This window comes from Convolutriloba macropyga, chromosome 7 (genome assembly GCF_964194025.1).
Source record: "Convolutriloba macropyga chromosome 7, txConMacr16.3, whole genome shotgun sequence".
NCBI classification, from domain to species: domain Eukaryota; kingdom Metazoa; phylum Xenacoelomorpha; order Acoela; family Convolutidae; genus Convolutriloba; species Convolutriloba macropyga.
In genome coordinates this window covers 52,517,943-52,538,743 of record NC_134474.1, presented here as the reverse complement: position 1 = coordinate 52,538,743, position 20,801 = coordinate 52,517,943, and the positions used below count along the sequence as shown (strand labels likewise).

The window sequence follows — 20,801 nt, the reverse complement described above, 5'->3', positions numbered from 1 at the left end:
GTGAACCTGGTTTATTCAAGGAGGAGTTTCGGTGTACCGAAATGCTATGTTTATGTAGCAAGACATATTGCTGTTATAATTCATTAACGAACAAAACTAAGTTCAGCAGCAAAGGACTCAACAAGAATGCTCTGGAAGAAAACAGTAATGGACCGTTACAGAAGTACAGAAAAGTCCTGGATGATGCAGTAAATTTATCCTCAACTAACAGAGGGTTCAAAACTATGAATCACCAAATTCTAACCTATGAACAGACTAAAAGGGGACTTTCATATTTCTACCCGAAACGAATTGTGGATAGAGATGGAATTCACACAAAACCTTTACTGAGCTAAACTGACAATCTATTTGCTTCCAGAACTTTTAATCTATCTAAATTGATCTCTTTTGAACACCTGATAAGATTGCGATATTAATTTGTCAACCTAGTAAGTGTATTGTATAATTAGTTCCCAGTCGTTGTTTTCGTTGAAACTAATAGATAGAAATAACAGCAGATTTTCAGCATAATTTTAGTCTTCTTTTCGGAGTTGAGCTAGCATAGTTCCTTCTAAGCAGATTCCTCAATTTCTTGGGAGAGTTCAGTGTAAACCCTAAATAATGAATAAGCTTCTTTGTTATTCAACACTTTCCCGCTGATAAACAGTAATCGTAACCTGGAACGTTCTCGGAATTCTTAACATTTTGCTCTAGCAATCTGATTGGACCACCATCTTTCCCGTTTCCTTTTTAGCATTATTTTCTGGCTTGATGCACGAAATTTCCTTTTAAGGAAATCAATTATAAACTATGATCTTACCGAACCTTTAGAAGTCTGCTCTGATTCATTTTGCTTCTCGTTGCCCCAGAGTTCAGATTGCCTAATTTGATTTCCTGTTAGCAAAAGGAATCATCCTATCGATATGATATTTTCCTCTTTTCATGTGCTGCTAGTGACACAAAATTTATATTGACGTCTTTAATTGTAAGTATGAGGATTTTTTTAGAAATTGAAGGTCTTGAACTAGTTACAACAAAATTTTTAATGTCTAATAATATCTATAATTAGGGCGTTTTTATAGCATTTTACTATCTTACCATAACCAGATGTGATACACAATAGTAACCACAGTTGAAAATCTTAACATGTTATAACAAGATTCGATGACTCATCAGCGACTAGAAGACTCACTGTCTTTATCAGTCACAATACGTTTGCCAAGTACTACTCCAGTTACTTGTAACCTATTAGCTATCTTCGTACATTGGTACAATATAACAATGTAGAATATCAATCAGATAATGTACTCAACGCGATGATGTAGTTAGAAATAATCTCTATTTATGTTCGCCTACAGTTAGATAACAAATGTCAATATTACAAGTATCGATGATTCATTAGCAAATTGGTAATATGTAATCAATCCTGATACATGTAAAATCGATTACCTATCTTTATACATTATTGTCAAAAATCCAATCTTAATACATGTAAAATCTATTACATATCTTTATAGGTTGTTCTCTTAACTCTAATGTTAATACATGTAAAATCTATTACCTATCTTTATACATTACTGTCAAAAATCAAATCTTAATACATGTAAAATCTATAACCTATCTTTATACGTTGTTCCAATAACTCTAATCTTAATACATGTAAAATCTATTGCCTATCTTTATACATTGTCTCACTAATTCAAAGACGACCTAAATAAGTTACAATTGTTATAACCAATCTTAATACATGTGGGTCGTCACCCCCCCCCCCGGGCAGCTCGGTCCCTCTATATACTACTGACACTTGTCCCTCCTCGAAGCGTTGTCAGGTGTGTAATGGTTTTCACCATACAACACTACCCAATCCAGCTCTAAACAATTCAGCAGAACACATGCCGCTTCTACTACCAGCAACGGCCAACAGCAAACTAAACCTCAGGTCAACAAAATTGGTCATCGAAAGACGACAACAACTCACAAACGCAAAAAAGTAGTGAAGCAACTCAGAATAAAACAACACAATTCAAACCCAAAAGCAATCTCAGGTACGGAAAAAAATTTGGATAATTAATGATAATCAACAGTCATCGAAACGTGCGAATTTGAATGGACCTTCTACCAGCCAAAATTTCATTGTCAACCAAATATCCAGTACACCGGAAGATTGGTTTGAGCAGTTACAGCTGCTGCCAGTATCTTTTATCAAAGAAGATAAAGTATTCGACACGTACGCTCTCATTGACCCCGGTAGTCAGTTTACGTTTTTATTAAATGTTGTTTCTGACTATCTGGAACTCCCACGCGAATATCAATCTTCAACTACTGTTCAATATCTCAGCGTTGATTACGAAATGCCCCTATCAAAAATAAAGCAACCAATAACAGTTTGCCCTTTCAATCAGGTTGATGGAAAGTTCCAAATATCCAGAGCCTACAGCACCCCTATATTAAACGTTAATGCAGCCAATGTCACTGAGCTAAACCATGTTTGCGATGCATTCAATGAACTTCGACACATATTTTTCCCAGACATTTCAAATTGTAAGATTGGAGCACTCCTTGGTGTCAATGCTTTTGCCTTTACGCATCCTTCTGAAGTAATTCAAGGCAGCGAAATCCGCCCCTTTGGAGTAAAGACAAAGCTTGGATGGACACTTGCAGGAGAGTACCTGAACACACCAGGAAACCGCTCTTCAAAATCTTCTAACAAATCGAAAGTATTTGTATACCATGTCTGTCGGAAAAGTCCAGAACAACCCGTGGACAATTTGATACAAGAATTTTGGTCAATAGAGAACGACGGTACCAGAAAAGAAGATAATACTAACACTGAAGATGAAAATTCTGCCATTCGAATACTTGAGAGTACTATCAACCACACAGGCGAAAGGTATGAAATAGGTCTTCCATGGAAAGTGCCTGCCAATCTTCAAAATAACTATTTTTCTGCCCTCAATCAGCTAAACAGTTTGAACAAACGACTTAATAATGATCCAACACTAAGTGATATGTACCAACAGACTCTTGTCACAGTTCTCGAGAAAAATTACGTCAAGCCAGTGGAAATGACAGACCCACCCCCTGAGAAAATATGGTACTTGCCGCATCACCCTCTTCAAAGCGCAAACAAACCAAACAAATTGCGTCGTGTCGCCAATGCAGCGTCAAGATTCAAAAGCGCGTCACTAAATTCCGATCTTCTAACATGACCAGACCTCTTAAACAGTCTAATAGGAATTTTGTTCAGATTTCGTGAAAAAACTATTGCTATTTTGGGAGACATTGAAGGAATGTTCATGCAAATCGGCATCCGAAATGAAGATCAATCTGCATTACGTTTCCTATGGTCTATTGACAATGATGTGCGACAGTTTCAACTCACCAGATTGATTTTCGGTGCAACTTGCTTACCATCTTGTGCAATTTTTGTCTTAGACAGATGCGCAGTGGACAACGTCGAGACACATCCAAAAGCACAGAGCGCTATAAGGTCCTATTTTTATATGGATGACTACATCCAGTCCTTCGACTCTCCTGAAAATGCCAACGCGACTGGATATGAAGTAAAGAACTGCCTGAGAGCCGGTGGTTTCCGCCTCACAAAATTCCTGTCAAACCATCAACAGGCTCTTCAGTGTATTACTCCAGAAGACTTCGAGGAGCCCAAGAGTGAAACAAGAGTCCTCGGACAAAATTGGAACCTTGAAAAAGATACATTTTTCATGAAATCCATCGGAGAATTCCCTAAAGAAGCTGAACAATACACTCAACGGAAACTTTTCAGTCTGGTGTTGTCGATTTTTGACCCAATTGGGTTTCTTGGCCCAATGACATTAAACTCGAAATTCTTCTTCAGCAACTTTGGAAATTAGGTAGAAAATGGGACGAGCCACTCCCAATTGAATTTCTACATCCCTTACAAAAGCTCCTTAATAGTTATCACTCTATGCCTCAACTTGAAATTCCACGACAGCTGACAACACAGAATCTACTGGAGACAGAGAACCAGTTGCATGTTTTTGTTGATGCATCGATTGTTGCAACGTGTGCTGTTGTCTACCTCAGGAGCTTGAATAAGACCAGCAACGAAGTACAAACTGCATTCGTGATCGGGAAATGCAAAGTAGCGCCCGTAAAACAGTTGAGCGTTCCAAAGTTGGAACTAGAGGCATCTGTCACAGGTGTTCGGCTCCTGAATTTTGTTAGACATGAACTCTCTGTTGAAATCAGCAATGTTTTTTATTGGACGGATAGTCAAGTTGTCTTTGACTGGATTGGTTCTTCCAAGAAGCAACCAGTTTTTGTTGCTAATCGCATTGCAGAAATAAAAGTAAAAAGCAAACCTGACAATTGGAATCATATTAAGACAAACTTGAACCTAACTGATCATGGTACTCGTGGTTTAGAACCCGAGGATTTGAAGCAAAATGGTTTAAGCCACCAGATTTTCTCTCCACAAATGATGTCTTTTGTAGACCTGCAAAGCAAATGCCGATTTGTGCTGCAACAACACGATCTGCTTTAAGAACCAAGACACCAGTACTCGACACTAAACAGTTTTCAACATGGACAAAGATTTTGCTAACGATAGCTACTGTTTTCAATCTGATCTACAGAGCGACGAAACAGCGTGACAATCACCATCAAAACACTGTTGAAGACATTGAATTATCAAAATCTTACTTGATACAAATGTCGCAAGTCAATGGCTTCCCAACCGTCATCGAGTTGCTAAAAGGTAGCCGTAAACTGGACCCGAAATTCAAACACAGGTCGATAAACCCAAAGCTTGATAAGAACGGTATATTACGCGTCTGTGGAAGGCTAATTTTTGCTCCCAGTGAACTCGAGTTGGCCAAGCGGCCAATACTACTTCATGCAAAAGATCACATTTGTCGTTTATACCTCGAACATGCCCATCGCATCTGTGTGCATCAGGGAACAGAAGCCACTAAAGCTTTTATGCAGCAAATGTACTACCTAATTGGTCTCCGCAGAACACTGCAGAGCATTAGATACAAATGCTTCCTTTGTCGACGTTTCGAACCGCAAAGCATTGAGACTTTCATGGCACCGCTACCTGATTGCCGCTTCCCGACTGAAAACAAACAATTTACGTTTGCCAACTGCGGATTAGACTTTTTCGGCCCATTTTACATTGAGGAAGAAAAAGATAAGCTTCAGAAACACTACGGCCTTATCTTTACTTGTCTGGTAACGCGAGCTGTTCACTTGGAAACCTCTCCAGATTTGAATACAAACACTTTTCTGAACGCCTACGGCCGCTCCAATTCGCGAAGATGTCAGCCCGCTGATTTGTACAGCGACAACGGTAAGACTTTTTTTGGTGCCAAAGAAGAACTCAAAAGGTGTCTGAATGATCTCGACAAGGACAAAATTCACAAAGTACTCGCAGCACAGAACACCAAGTGGCACTTCAACCCACCTTATGGCCCTAATTTTGGCGGCGCTTGGGAGCGGCTGATCCAGACTGTCAAGCGGACGCTCCTGATCATTCTAGGGTCAAGAAAGTTTACTTTTGACGTTTTCCACACAATGATGGTTGAAGCAGAAGCTATGATGAACTCCAGACCACTTAAAACGTGTCAAAATGAAGAACCATTGACGCCAAACCATTTTCTACTTCAGCGTCCTTACAACTCTCTTCCCCCTGGTATCTTCCCGTCAACCAAGACAGCTAACATGAAGTCTTGGAAGAATGTTCAACAATTCCTCACCCACATCTGGAGAAGACTGGTCCGGGAATACCTACCGACCTTGATAAAGCGACCAAAATGGACCGAAAACGATGGGAACTCACTCAAAGTCAACGATGTTGTGTGGATCCTGAAAGACGTCACCCCACGTGGTATTTGGCCTCTGGGAAGAGTAGAAGAAATGTTCCCTGGACGAGATGGTAACAACAGAGTAGTTAAAGTGAAAACGGATTACGGCACCTTCGTCCGCCCCGTGTCCGGTCTCGCCCGTGTTTTCGCTGATTAGCTTTTTTGTTGATATGTTGATATTTTTTGCGCTCCAGTTTTAGGCAAAGGGGGTTGCATATAATTTTATTCAATTTGATTTGGGTTTATGGATTCTAACTGGAATTGGAAACAATATTTATTTGGTGGATTTATTCGTGTTTTACTCTCTTATTCCTGTTGCCCCCGTGGAGCATGTTGCGGATGCAACTTCAAGATGGCTAAATATGGAAGTTAAGATGATTTGCCGCAAAAAACTTGACCTTATGTCCCACATTGCTAAATGTCAGTTACCAAAAACATGGAAACAAAACATCTGAATTTGACTTTTTCAATGCTAGAAATTTGTTTTTCACTACAAGCCTTGCACGCAGGCTACATCTTCAACACCTCCACATATTACACATAACACTGTACTTACCTGCCGAAAGGATGAAATGCCTAGTCCAAAAAACGTACGAGGCTATCCAATACAACAATACCTGATGATAGCAGACATCATGTTCAGTCAGTAGAAGTTGTTCACGGAACTTGAAATTGAGTTCACCAGATGCAAGGGGAAGTATTTTTCAATACGAGAAAACAGATGCATCATCATATCACAAGGGCCAATCTTAAACTCAATCTCTCGAATTGTTAACATGTTTTTTTATTTTTCTTCAGTCAATTTTCTTCAGCTGAAGGCGGTATAAAAAATTGTCATTGTTGCTCAAATTTTGCAATTAAATTTGGTCAAATTTGGATTTTGAAAGGCTTCTTGTTTCTTAACTGTGTTTTCACTAGTTGGCAAACTAAATTTAAAGTGTATTCCAAAAAAATAAAATTGGAAACTCCTCAAATAGTCTGAACCTGGATATTGAACAATACGGCAACAAGAACAAGAACTTTGGGTTGTAGTTCAGACCCCGATCTGGAATCTTTGAAAACTATGAATTACACTCATGAGCTTCTTTCTTTGAGATCCCGATTCACCTCACCTTATGTTTCAAAGGAAGAAATTCCGTTTTAGTATTTAGAGACCATTTGAACAAATATGCGCTATTCGGATGACACTCGCAACATCAAAAGATGAAATTAAAAAAAAAAACGTATGAAGTAAAAAAAAAGACTTATCATTAAGTCAAAGGATCAGGTTAAGAGAGTTTAATAGAGCAGTTGCTGTTTTGAATTGAGATTGAAGAAAAGATGATTAGCACTCAATTCAGAGCACGTATTCAGCATTTTTCTTATTGAATGCAAACAAATGGGAGAATTCCTCTCTTATTTTTTTGTTTTTGCCTGTTTAATTACGAGATGGTCAGAGTGGCCCTAATTTTGTCAAGATTAACAGTCGAGTTCTTAGAGTTGAACACTCCTCGCCCTTCCGTTCCCAAACTTAAATACATCAATGAAGATGCTTTTCGACCACAAAGTTGCCATGGTTTATCTCCTCATAGAATGCCTACCGCCGCAACACGTTGGCAGTGATTTTTCCACGCAGTCTTTGCCTGTTCGTTACGAGTGCGTCAATCTCGTTCGGATTGTGCTGTAGGGTGTTCAACTGCATCTTCATATGCCGGTTCGGGGGGCAAAATGACATGCTCTGGAGGGTCGGCCAAGAGAATGTCCACTACAATGACTTCACGAGCAAGAATTGCGAGTTTAAGTTGCGTCCTCCAGCATTCCCATCGAAGTGGGGGCTCTAGAGTTGCCTTTCCCCAGAAGGGTTGAACTCCGAGTGGAGATTTGCCGCTGTCCTTTAATGCTGACTGCGCCATTTTATAGCTGAGCTTAGCAATTAGAGTTGTTTTAGCGTTACGAATACGTTATCTTAGAATTATGATGGAATCGCAGAGCGAATCCGAATTTACGCGGAAATTATTACTTTTACTTAGTGGAATCGCAGTGCGAATCCAATCTAGAATTTGTCTCTGAGAATGAAGAGCGTTTACAACAATAACTTGAATTCAGAATGCTAATCGAGATTATGATTACTTATAATAAAATACTGTGAACAAAATATGAAATAATTTAGTAGACTAGCGGGAACATATTTATACGTGAATAACAAAAAGTCATAATCTTAGTTATAAAATGTATGATATGAATATTAAAAAGGGGGTAACTGATAATTTAGTACACATAGAGATTTCGATATGACAGAAGAATTGGAATTTATTTTCAATTTGAGAATCAACACAATTGAGAAGATGAAACTATGAGTGTATATAACAGAAACAATGAATGGAAAGGTGCCGCAAATGTTGAATTTAATGAAAAAAAAGATTGATGTTTAAGTATATGCTAAGCATATGTAATTGAGAAAACTTATTTGCACAATTATCAAGTATACAGTGATTATCATATTTAAAAACTTGAAGGGCAATTACAGCACTTTAAATAATGAAATCCAAATAAAATTGGATTCGCAGAACGAATACAGTGTATAATTATAACATGCAAATGAACCAAATTGAAGTAAAGAAATTAAATATACACACAATAGAAAGTGGATTCGCGGAGCGAATACAGGAACAAATTGAAATTGTAAATTGAGCAACAAATGAAATAAATTAAGTTTAACCTACACATTGAAAATTGGATTCGCAGGGCGAATACATAAAAGAATTGAGATGATGGAGTTTATAAGAGTTTGCAAAGTTTTAATTGTTTCAACTAAATTTCATTTTCAGCGTCCCTGACTGATAATTCACGTTCCTGCTCATATTTGTAGTACCTGATTCGGGGATCTGATGGTGAAATCTGTCCGATTTGAATATCTGGCCGTGGTGATGATGGGATTCTTGAGTGCTAGGCGTCCTGAATTAGCGCTAATACAGAATTTTCAGTTGTTGAATTTTTCTTTTCCTTTTTGGTTCTGCGTTTCTTTGGTTTTGTCGAACTAGTTGAAGCCAAGGAAATTGTTGGGAAGATATCCGCGTCTGTGAAGCCGTAAAATTGGGTCCGTTTTCTTTTACGACCTTCAGTTTGATCTTGAAAAGTGGAAGACATGGATGTTTCCTGATGATCTCGTGAATTAGGCGCCGGTGGAGCAGGTACAATTGAAATTAATGGTTGTGTAGAAGTCATTGCAGTATCGCTTGGCTCATTTAAATTTGTGTTACGACGGCGTTTAGGTTGAGGCTTAGCTGGTTACGGACTGTCAGAGCGCGTGGAACATTCGAATTTACTGAAGAGACTACAGAAGTCGTATCACGTTGACGGTGGCGAATCTTTATCTCTCCCCTCTTCTGTCTTTTCAAATCATTACTGTGTTTCGCGATCTTTGTTTCCGTCGTCTGTTCATAAGGCGTGGGACGTCGTTGCGCATACATCCATAGATTGGTTGATCGCTCCGCTTTTGTTCCAAACTTTGCTAAATCGCTATCGCGAACTTTTACTGGAGATCGCCCAGGTTCATTAATTACTGTCGTTGTGCGCGATGATTTCGTCGCGAATGATCCTGGTTTAAGGACCTCGTAGAGACCGGCTAGTTGTCTCTTCGCTCTCTTTTTGTTCGGGAGTTTCCGAGCTAGTTTGACGCTGAGCGATTTTTCTGTCCGGGGAATGGGGTGTGTGAGCTTTGGGTTGGTAATGAACCGGGATTCCTTATCATCTGAATCTCAATAACAAGAGCCCGCGTCTAGTGATGCCTGACACATTTTCTTTTCAATCTCAGTGTCACTTCTGTTAGGTTTAATCCATCCGGCTTCGTCCAGGAATTCGTCTGCGGGAACTGTATCAGCATCTAAATAGTGATAAATGATTTTTTCATAAGTTAGATTTAAACTTGACGGATTAGTACTAATATTCCGTAAAGGAGTATTTGCAGGACGACCGAAATGAGCTTCAAACGGTGTTATCTTTGTAGTTTTCTGCCTTGTTAAACGTAAAGCGGAGACTATTTGTTTAATTGCTTTGGACGTTGAGAATGTGTCTTTATTTTCAGCTTTCATACGAGATAAACGGCGTTTTATTGTTTGGATCATTCGCTCCACTAATCCAATAGCTCTATGATCGCCGACCGGAGCATCAATAATGTTAATATTATTTTCATTACAGTAATTTGTAACTTGTTTACCAACTAGACAAGTTGCTTCATCTAAGCGTATGGTTCGTGGAATGCCGTGAGTGTAAGCATAGTCTCGAAGAAATTTCACTACATTTGCACCATTAGCTTTTTCAAAAATTCTAACTGTCGGGTACTTTGAATAACGGTCGATACATGTTAAGAAAAATATATCTTTATTTTGATCGTTTATTATCGGACCCCCAAAGTCAATCTGAATTTCTTCATTAGGTTCTTGACAAGCCTTATGCGGATGCCATTTAGACTTTGGGATAATTGGTTTGAGGTTCTTACCAATATCCGTACACGGAACGCAATCTGAAGTTCTGGCCAAAATTTCCCTGTGCATGTATGGCCACCATGCATATTGGAAAAGAGAAATCATTCCCCAATTACCGGGGTGTGTCATATGTATTGATTCCAATACGGCTTCCTTGATGGAGTTGGGTATGGCGGCGCGTTGGTCGACACACAAGCAGCCAGACTTTACATGGAGGTCTTTCCAGAAGGAGTGGAGATAGGGATTGACTTCCTTACATCGAGCCTCGTAGTCTTGAATGACACAATCTCTGATCTCTTTCAACACCGCATCGTTGCTGGTGAGGACTGCAAGGAAGGACTTGGTAAACAACTGATTGAGATTGTTTTCAAAAATCTCCTCCCGAGAAAGTTCAATATCATGATTTTCGGGTGACGATGAGGCGTGAGTGTTACTGTGGCTCGTACTAGTAGTTGCTATAGGGGTTGAATGGGTACGAAACGTCACTCGGGGAGTTTGCGGGGATGCTGTGGGGCTATTTTGTGGTGATTCATTTGTAGACATTGATATGTGGTGTATTTTCCGATCTGGATTTGCGGTTGAATTACAATTTAAATTTTGTGAGTGGATTTGCGCTTCGGGTGCAGTATTATTTTGAAGCAAGTGATTTGCGTGGCAATTAAAAGCAAAAATGAATTTAGAATTGTTATTCTTTACTGTTGCTCGGGTAGTGAATGAATTATTTGAGGTATTTGAAATATGCGTGCTACTTTTAGCAGGTTTGCAAGAATGGACGCGCGGCTTGTTTACTTGTAATTTTTGTGTGCTGGTAGTGTGCCGCTCATAGAAAGGAATTTTATGTGGGTGACAGAAAAATGAGGTAATTGAGTCGCGAATGCGGGAAATTGTTGCTACCATGAGTTCCTCATCATATTGAGTGATGCTTTTTGCTCTTTGATTTGGTTGGCGCGAAATGTAATCAACTAAACCCATTTTAGTGCCGGGAATATGTTCTATATTAAAGTCGAAAGGTAACAAACGATCAATCCATCGTGTTAATCGGCTATTATAAGATTTATTTGAACGATGAGATTTTAGAACCGAAAGGAGTGCTCTATGATCTGTCAGGACTGTGAAATTTTTTCCAAAAAGATAATATTTAAAATATTCGATAGCCCAAACCACACCAAGCAATTCGAGTTCATTTATATTGTAACGTTCATCATTATTATTAAGAAAACGAGAAGCAAAAGCCACCGTTTTCCACCCGTCACAATACAATAGCTCAAGCGCAGCGCCTAATCTCGGCGAGATGCATCGCATTTGATTCGCGTTTCCAATGTTAGGTTAAAATGAGTATTTTCTGTAGCATTTGCGATTACGGTTTTAATATACTCGAAATGTTTTTGGTGAACATCAGTCCAAATAAATTTTTCACTTTTCTTTAATAGGGGTCGGAGGGGTTGGCATATTTTAGCAAGATTGGGAATAAATTTGCTTAAATAATGAACACTGCCTAAGAATGATCGTAATTGTTTTAATGTTTTAGGAGCTTTTATTTCTGCAATTGCTGCGGTTTTTGATTCTATAGGTTTAACGCCATTTTGCGAAAATGTGAAACCAAGCCAATTTATCTGGTGTTTTGCGAAGTGACATTTGCTTAAATTAATTCTGAGGTGATCAGCATCGAGTTTCTGCAAACATTTGTAAACGTATTTGAAGTGCGATTCCTTAGTGCCTTTGCTAACTACAATTATGTCATCGAGAAAACAGTAGGTATTAGACAAACCAACTAGTGTGTAGTCCATCGCTTTCTGGAATTCAGCCGGCATATCCGTAAGACCATAAAATCCCGTTTTAAAGCGATACGTACCTGTTGCGTCGCCAAAAATAATATTGAAATTACAATGACGTGCGGTATCCGGATGCAAGTTTAGTTGACTATATGCATATTTTAAGTCAATCGTCGAAAAATAAAAATTATCACCATGATTAGAATCGTTAATATGTTGTGAAATCGAATCAATAAGACTATCTATGTTTGGCATTTGGTACTTATTTTTATGGATAGCTTTGTTCAGAACTTTAGAATCAAGGGCTAGTTTTACTGACTGGTCTTTTTTAACTGTGATTACAATTGGAGAAATATAGTTCTTATCAGAGCATTCCTGTAATTTCTCGATATGTCCTTGCTCTGAAAGCTTTTTCAATTCATCAGATACTTTGTCTAATAAATTTATAGGGATACGACGACCTTTTAGGTGTGATGGGGTATAATTTCGATGAAATTTTGAACGAACTGTATGTACTTTGGACTTACCAATTCGGGAGATTAGGTCAGGAAAATCAGTTGCAATTTGCCTTTTGATTGGGCAGTATTCTTGATCTACCTGATTAACTGTCTTTTGATTATTAGATTGTTGGATAGAAAGACCGAGAGCAGGAAATAGATCTCTACCCAATAGAGGACGATGACCATCCGTCACTACTTGAAATTCTATGGGATTGGCGTGCCAATTGTTGCTTCGAATTGACGTTTGGAGGATGCCTAGCGTTTGAATGGGCTCGTTAGAGAAAGTTTTCAATTGTTTGGGATTCACTTCGCGTATCCACTTCGAATTTAAACCTTGGGAAAGGATTGAATCTGCCAATGACTCATTTATTATTGTACATACGCTACCCGAATCCACCAGAACGTTTGTTGCTGTGTTTCCGAACACTACAGGGAGATTGATTGCTTCTACAGAAGTTGTAGAGTCTGCCGAAGATATGAAGCTACACAGTTATCTTCATCCGATGAGTAGTTTGATTCCAAATCAGGATCAAAATCAGCCAAGATTTGATTAACATCTTCAGTTTGATCATCTTTTTCAACATTATTAACTCTTGGCTTCGGTTTAGGGTAAGAGTTGGGATCTTTAGGTTTTCGACAGACCTTTGCGAAGTGGTTTTCAATACCGCAGTTGTTGCATTTCGTTCCACGTGCTGGACATCTACTGCGGTGTTCTGGAGTCCAACTCGTTCCACAGAAGTGACAGGTTGTGGGCTTTTTCCGTGCAGTGGTTTTCATAGTAGAAAAAGGGGGTAGCATTCGCGATGCGCATCCGTTGTACCTGATTAACCGTTGAATTGAGTTCAGTTTTGTTTGCGTTCATTTTAAGATGATTAAGAGTACCCATTTCAATGTTGATTGCTATTGCCAAGGCATTATCAGGTTCTACCGTTTCTTTGAGGAGTTCTTTTTGGATGTCTTCGTTTTGCATATTTGCGATGAAAACGTCTCTGATAATTGTATCCCCTTTTTCACTTAGATCACAATTCTCGGAGAGTTCTCTAAGATGACCGTAGAATTTCTCAATCGGTTCCCCTTTTTGCTGTTTCCGTGTAAGAAAGAGATACCGGTCGAAAGTTATATTATGGATTTGAATAAATGTTTTATTCAGGACATCCCAAAGATTTCTTGTTGAGATTTTGTCAAGATTAACAGTCGAGTTCTTAGAGTTGAACACTTAGAGTTGAACACAGGAGTTCTTTTTGGATGTCTTCGTTTTGCATATTTGCGATGAAAACGTCTCTGATAATTGTATCCCCTTTTTCACCTAGATCACAATTCTCGGAGAGTTCTTTAAGATGACCGTAGAATTTCTCAATCGGTTCCCCTTTTTGCTTTTTCCGTGTAAGAAAGAGATATCGGTCGAAAGTTATTTTATGGATTCGAATAAATGTTTTATTCAGGACATCCCAAAGATTTCTTGTTGAGATTTTGTCAAGATTAACAGTCGAGTTCTTAGAGTTGAACACTCGTCGCCCTTCCGTTCCCAAACTTAAATACATCAATGAAGATGCTTTTCGACCACAAAGTTGCCATGGTTTATCTCCGCATAGAATACCTACCACTGCAACACGTTGGCAGTGATTTTTCCACGCAGTCTTTGACTGTTCGTTACGAGTGCGTCAATCTCGTTCGGATTGCGCTGTAGGGTGTTCGACTGCATCTTCATATGCCGGTTCGGGGGGCAAAATAACATGCTCTGGAGGGTCGGCCAAGAGAATGTCCACTACAATGACTTCACGAGCAAGAATTGCGAGTTTAAGTTGCGTCCTCCAGCATTCCCATCGAAGTGGGAGCTCTAGAGTTGCCTTTCACCAGAAGGGTTGAATTTCGAGTGGAGATTTGCCGATGTCCTTTAATGCTGACTGCGCCATGTTATAGCTGAGCTTAGCAATTAGAGTTGTTTTAGCGTTACGAATACGTTACCTTAGAATTATGATGGAATCGTAAAGGATTGAATCTTGGGAAAGGATTGAATCTGCCAATGACTCCTTTTTTATTGTACATACCCTACCCAAATCCACCAGAACGTTTGTTGCTGTGTTTCCGAACACTACAGGGAGATTGATTGCTTCTACAGAAGTTGTAGAGTCTGCCGAAGATATGAAGCTACACAGTTATCTTCATCCGATGAGTAGTTTGATTCCAAATCAGGATCAAAATCAGCCGAGATTTGATTAACATCTTCAGTTTGATCATCTTTTTCAACATTATTAACTCTTGGATTCGGTTTTGGGTAAGAGTTGGGATCTTTAGGTTTTCGACAGACCTTTGCGAAGTGGTTTTCAATACCGCAGTTGTTGCATTTCGTTCCACGTGCTGGACATCTACTGCGGTGTTCTGGAGTCCAACTCGTTCCACAGAAGTGACAGGTTGTGGGCTTTTTCCGTGCAGTGGTTTTCATAGTAGAAAAAGGGGGTAGCATTCGCGATGCGCATCCGTTGTACCTGATTAACCGTTGAATTGAGTTCAGTTTTGTTTGCGTTCATTTTAAGATGATTAAGAGTAGCCATTTCAATGTTGATTGCCATTGCCAAGGCTTTATCAGGTTCTACAGTTTCTTTGAGGAGTTCTTTTTGGATGTCTTTGTTTTGCATATTTGCGATGAAAACGTCTCTGATAATTGTATCCCCTTTTTCACCTAGATCAGAATTCTTGGAGAATTCTTTAAGATGACCGTAGAGTTTCTCAATCGGTTCCCCTTTTTGCTGTTTCCGTGTAAGAAAGAGATATCGGTCGAAAGTTATATTATGGATTCGAAAAACTGTTTTATTCAGGACATCCCAAAGATTTCTTGTTGAGATTTTGTCAAGATTAACAGTCGAGTTCTTAGAGTTGAACACTCCTCGCCCTTCCGTTCCCAAACTTAAATACATCAATGAAGATGCTTTTCGACCACAAAGTTGCCATGGTTTATCTCCTCATAGAATGCCTACCGCCGCAACACGTTGGCAGTGATTTTTCCACGCAGTCTTTGCCTGTTCGTTACGAGTGCGTCAATCTCGTTCGGATTGTGCTGTAGGGTGTTCAACTGCATCTTCATATGCCGGTTCGGGGGGCAAAATGACATGCTCTGGAGGGTCGGCCAAGAGAATGTCCACTACAATGACTTCACGAGCAAGAATTGCGAGTTTAAGTTGCGTCCTCCAGCATTCCCATCGAAGTGGGGGCTCTAGAGTTGCCTTTCCCCAGAAGGGTTGAATTCCGAGTGGAGATTTGCCGCTGTCCTTTAATGCTGACTGCGACATGTTATAGCTGAGCTTAGCAATTAGAGTTGTTTTAGCGTTACGAATACGTTATCTTAGAATTATGATGGAATCGCAGAGCGAATCCGAATTTACGCGGAAATTATTACTTTTACTTAGTGGAATCGCAGTGCGAATCCAATCTAGAATTTGTCTCTGAGAATGAAGAGCGTTTACAACAATAACTTGAATTCAGAATGCTAATCGAGATTATGATTACTTATAATAAAATACTGTGAACAAAATATGAAATAATTTAGTAGACTAGCGGGAACATATTTATACGTGAATAATAAAAAGTCATAATCTTAGTTATAAGATGTATGATATGAATATTAAAATAGAGGGTAACTGATAATTTAGTACACATAGAGATTTCAATATATATATATATATATATATAAATATATATATATATATAGGTAACCATATGTATCACAGGCCCAATGGCCAATAGATTACATGTGCATATTAAGTTTTTTTACCTCCCCGAATTGTACATGTGGAGATAAAGCCCATAACTAATTTTATCTTCTTCTAATTTAGCAGAAAGACAATTCTATTGAACAAAATTGAGGCCTTTTTAACATTTTTTCAATTATTTAAAAACTGCTTTCTTTCTTGAAAAATACCGATAAAAAATTTAATTTTTTTCTTCAAAGAACAACAATTGCTACATACAAAAAACTCAAAGTCTCAAATGTGACAAAAAGTTGCCGAAATGGTTTCATAAATCTAAACAGTACAGATAAGAACAAATTTTTGTTAATAATTTGGCTCATTGACTGTTGAACTAGTTTCTGTAAGCTGCATTTTAGCATAAAACGCATTGAAAAAAATCATAGAAAAACCATAGATTATCTTTGGAGCAATAAGCTGAATATAAATAAAAGATAATTATCTTTTTATCAAGTGAAAGATTCTTTTCATATTTAGCAAAGTTTTTTAAAATACAAATTCAGCAAAAGCCAGTTGTGAAATTGAGTTTTATGCCCAATTTTGTCTTCCGCTTCTAAGTATTTCAAAAAAAATGCTCTTTCTAATTTTGTTGTGAAGGTTTTACGGAAACATCAAGAGACTTGGAAATTTTCTTTATTTGAGACTAAAAGAACAAAATAATAACTTACCTGAAGAATTTTGCTGCAATGTCGATAAAACATGGCCATAAAACTAAACTCGATTTGTCTTTTATCTTGGTGCTATCATTATCTTATTAACTTATCAATCAGATGTCAGAACTAAATTCTCCCTCCCATAGAAACCTGATTCTAGCAATCACTGACCTCTAACTATTAAACTCGATTGTACCAAGACCACGTATGATTCTTAAAAACGGTTGATGGAAATAGAAAATCACGCCCGGGATTCGCATCTAAGATCTATTCACATGTCAATTGAGTAAAATATTTTTAGCTAATCTAATTTTTCCCTTTTTATTTTTGCATTGATAAGTTCTATAAAAACGAGCTCAATTTTTTTTATTTTTTCAGTTCCCATTTTAATTTACAGCTCAACTTATTGAAATGTTTTGACCCTTGTTTTTGAAGACAACAATGGCGACCATCAGCAGACATACAAATTCTGGGTCTACAGAAATCAGAATTGCCTACTGCGTGAATTATGTCTTTGTGGCGAAATGTCGCGCAGAGAGGAAACGAAGAGGACGAGATCAACACTGATGGTACTATATTGGACCTACACGTAACCAATCTTTTTCTTATTATGTGCGGGCAAGATGCAATTATTGAACTTAGGAGCCCAATGAGTCTTGAGAATGTGATAGACACTCAGTATAGAGACATCAGATTGGCAATTAAAAGTTTTGTTCCTCCTAAAGAGAGAGTAGTAACGGCAGAAAATGTAAATTAATGTCCGTAATACAAGGTTTAGGGGAGTCAGAGGAAGAATTCCTTGCACGTCCCATAGAAGAAGGACGCTATTGTGACTTCAAAACACAAAAAACAGCGGCCAACCGCAAAGATGTGTTGGTGAAAATAAAACTTATCTTAGGGTTGAGGGACCCTGAAGCAGTAGACTGCTGGACGGGAACAAAACAAAACCAACAAGCTGTTCATCTAGTATTAACCCAGTTAATTTGAGTAAAGAGAAAGGGTGCAATTTTAAGACCTTTCAAAAACCAAGCAATTTTTTTACGAATAATAAATGTAAAAAAAATTCACTAGGTGGGGAGGTAAGCCACATTATAGTAGACCATGTCTTCTGCTGAATAAATAATGCATTGCCTGTGAAAAGGTGAGACAAATCTTAAAAATGTGTAAAAGCGAACCCCAACCAGACTTAGGTCAGTACAAAAAAGAAAATAACTTTTGCGAAGAAGAGAATGGTTCGTCAGAGAAATCATCACCAGCATCGGAGATAGGGATCTTTTATTCAAAAGAACAAATATTTAGCATATAATCGACATGGGATTATCTCAAAATACAAAAGCAAAAAGAGCAGGTAGACACAGGGGCAGATAGCGGTGATATCATCAAAAATATGAATTGAGCTTGGTAAACCTAAGTTATATGTTAAATTAAGACAGCTCGAAGCTTTTGATAGTCATCAATTAACGCCTCGGGGTCATCTGCTTGTGACGTTGAGTGGATAGGAAGCAGGCATAGTCAACAGCAGGCATAATCAAAAGCAACTCGCAGTTGTGCAGTCTGATAAAGAATTTGGACTATTTGATAGAGACCTTCTACTTGAGCACGGTGTGAACAAAATCACAACCGAACACTTACCTGCTGTGAAGACTTACAAAGCTATTTTGAAACTGATACCAGAATCAGAGCCAATGTTCGGCGAAGCCAGAAAAAAACCTCTACTTCTTCAAGACAAGATCACAGAGAACTCGGAGCAGATGGCCAGACAAGTCGTCCTTGAACCGGTACATTCAAGAGGAGTCCCCTATGCAACTGCGATGGTCTGGCAGAGAAATAAGAGTGGAAATTTGAGTTTTTGTGTGGAATAAAAGTTCATATTAATGGCAAGCTTATGTATGAGGACTACACAATACCAGATATGGAGACGATCTTCGACAAACCACATGAGAAAAACTCTACTATTAATGAGAAAAATCTAACTACAACCAATCAACAGCGTCAGTGTTTTGGGATACTCCATTTCAAATGAGGCAACTGCACCAGATCTCAAAAATGTTGAAAAAAAAATTGAAAAGCACCAACTGACAACAAACTATTTCATTTGTTGTTGGGCTAGTAAATTTTTACGAAAAAAATATCCCTGAGTAACTGTTAACGGTTGTTCAGGTTGGATAGAAATTCTCTGCTCGACAAATCGAACACCGAAAATAGTTAAAGTGTATTTTAGTCAAATCGTTGCAAGATTCGGCATACCAAAATCTTTAGTATCTGATAATGGTCCTGAATTTGTACGTGGTTACCTTAAGCAGTGATTTGAATCACAAGAAATCAAGTAATTAGAATCGACCGTCTACCATCAAGGAGCTAATGGACCAGCTGAAACAGCAGTTCAGACAGTGAAACGTGCGCTTCAAGCGTGGAGTCCGAACCTTAATGTGTCATTTGGAGCATTACTGCAAAGAGCACTGATGATACATCGGAACATTTCAAAGAAGAGGGGCAAAACTCCCATTGAAAATCTTTCGGGATGCAGAGTGAGACTGCCAGCAATAGCAGATGTTGACTTGTGCGATTCAATTTTTTCAAAGCCAACAAATATACAAAGACAGTTCCTGCGGCCTTCATCGTCAGGACGGACTTGAAGACATCTTTCATGCAACCTTAAAATTCAACTCGGACAATTCCAGTGGGCGACAGTCAAATTGCAACACCAGACGAAGACAATGTGTAAACTGGACCATCAGTGGATGAGAACATATCTTGTTCAGAATCACAAGTTCAGTGCACAGATGTTTGGGACCTTCATATCAAGACGAAGCTTTTGCAGCCATATCAACGGCATAGCAAAGACACCTCGAACAATCAGGATCCTCACAAACTTCAAGAAAATATAGAAAGCAACCAGATTTAGAGAACCATACCCACAAACTTGTTTAAAAAGTGAGGAAGATATGATGGTTTCAAAGAAACATCCAGAAACATCAAGAACTTTCGAGGAAATGAAAAAGTCACGCAAAGTATTCGGAAATAAGATCTATACAGATGTCAATCATGTAAAATTTTCCCTGTATATTGTCGCATTGATAGGTACTATAAATACGAGCTGAATTTTGTTTGTTTCCAGTTCGAATTTGATTTAAAATTCAACTTATTGAATTCTTTTGAACCATGTTATCGACCACGACATTTGTACGTTTGCTCATTTTTTAATATTTTCTGAAAATTTCTAGACTTATTAACTTTCAGTTTGCTGGTCTTTATGTCTTTCCTGAACTGTGAGCATAAACTTTAACATTTCCGTAATATACCTTTCTTACCTAGATTGATGCCTCGTTAAAATTTGCTGCAATTTTATTTCGGATGATTATAAGGAGGACTTTTTTGTGAAATGTTGTTTTCTCCTGTACTGCTTCTAATTGGCTTGTTTTTTCTTTTGTGAAACTTTGCAATAGGCGGGTATTTGAACCATTAGATGCAAGTAACAAAATATTGTGGCTGTGAAAGTAATTTTTTGTGCTACTTTTGCTAGTCTAATTTACTTCGCTTTTTTTAAATTATAATGTGCTTCAATCAATGTCTCCTTTTGGCCGCAAAATTTGTGGTATAGGCATATTTTTATTCTGAAGATTGAAATAGACTCGGCATCTAAATTTTTCACTAATTAATTGGCATATTTTTATTCTTACTGTCAGATCTCCAAAACTACAGGTTAGCTTTGACGACTTCACCTTCATGAAGATCTTAATCTATGTTTTGGGATTGAAAGCTAGACTTTATTTGAGAGGAATTATTTTTGAGAATCTTTGCCTTCTGTAGTCCGTAAAAGACCAGCGCGTTATTGGAATTTACTG

At 38.2% G+C, this 20,801-nt stretch overlaps 4 protein-coding genes across 5 annotated transcripts in view; 3 read left to right on the top strand and 1 right to left on the bottom strand.

Moving 5' to 3' along the window:
* LOC142343148 (peptidyl-prolyl cis-trans isomerase-like) overlaps positions 1-20,801 on the bottom strand; it is a 615,561-nt gene that overhangs the window by 191,258 nt on the left and 403,502 nt on the right. The gene's annotated exons all lie outside the window — the stretch shown is intronic.
* LOC142343064 (uncharacterized) lies at positions 3,270-3,851 on the top strand. Its single transcript, XM_075394753.1, has one exon. It carries the CDS (start codon positions 3,270-3,272, stop codon positions 3,849-3,851), a length of 582 nt encoding a protein of 193 aa, XP_075250868.1.
* Positions 3,926-4,504, top strand: LOC142343063 (uncharacterized). The gene has a single exon (XM_075394752.1). It carries the CDS (start codon positions 3,926-3,928, stop codon positions 4,502-4,504), a length of 579 nt encoding a protein of 192 aa, XP_075250867.1.
* On the top strand, positions 4,672-5,982 carry LOC142343062 (uncharacterized). Its single transcript, XM_075394751.1, has one exon. It carries the CDS (start codon positions 4,672-4,674, stop codon positions 5,980-5,982), a length of 1,311 nt encoding a protein of 436 aa, XP_075250866.1.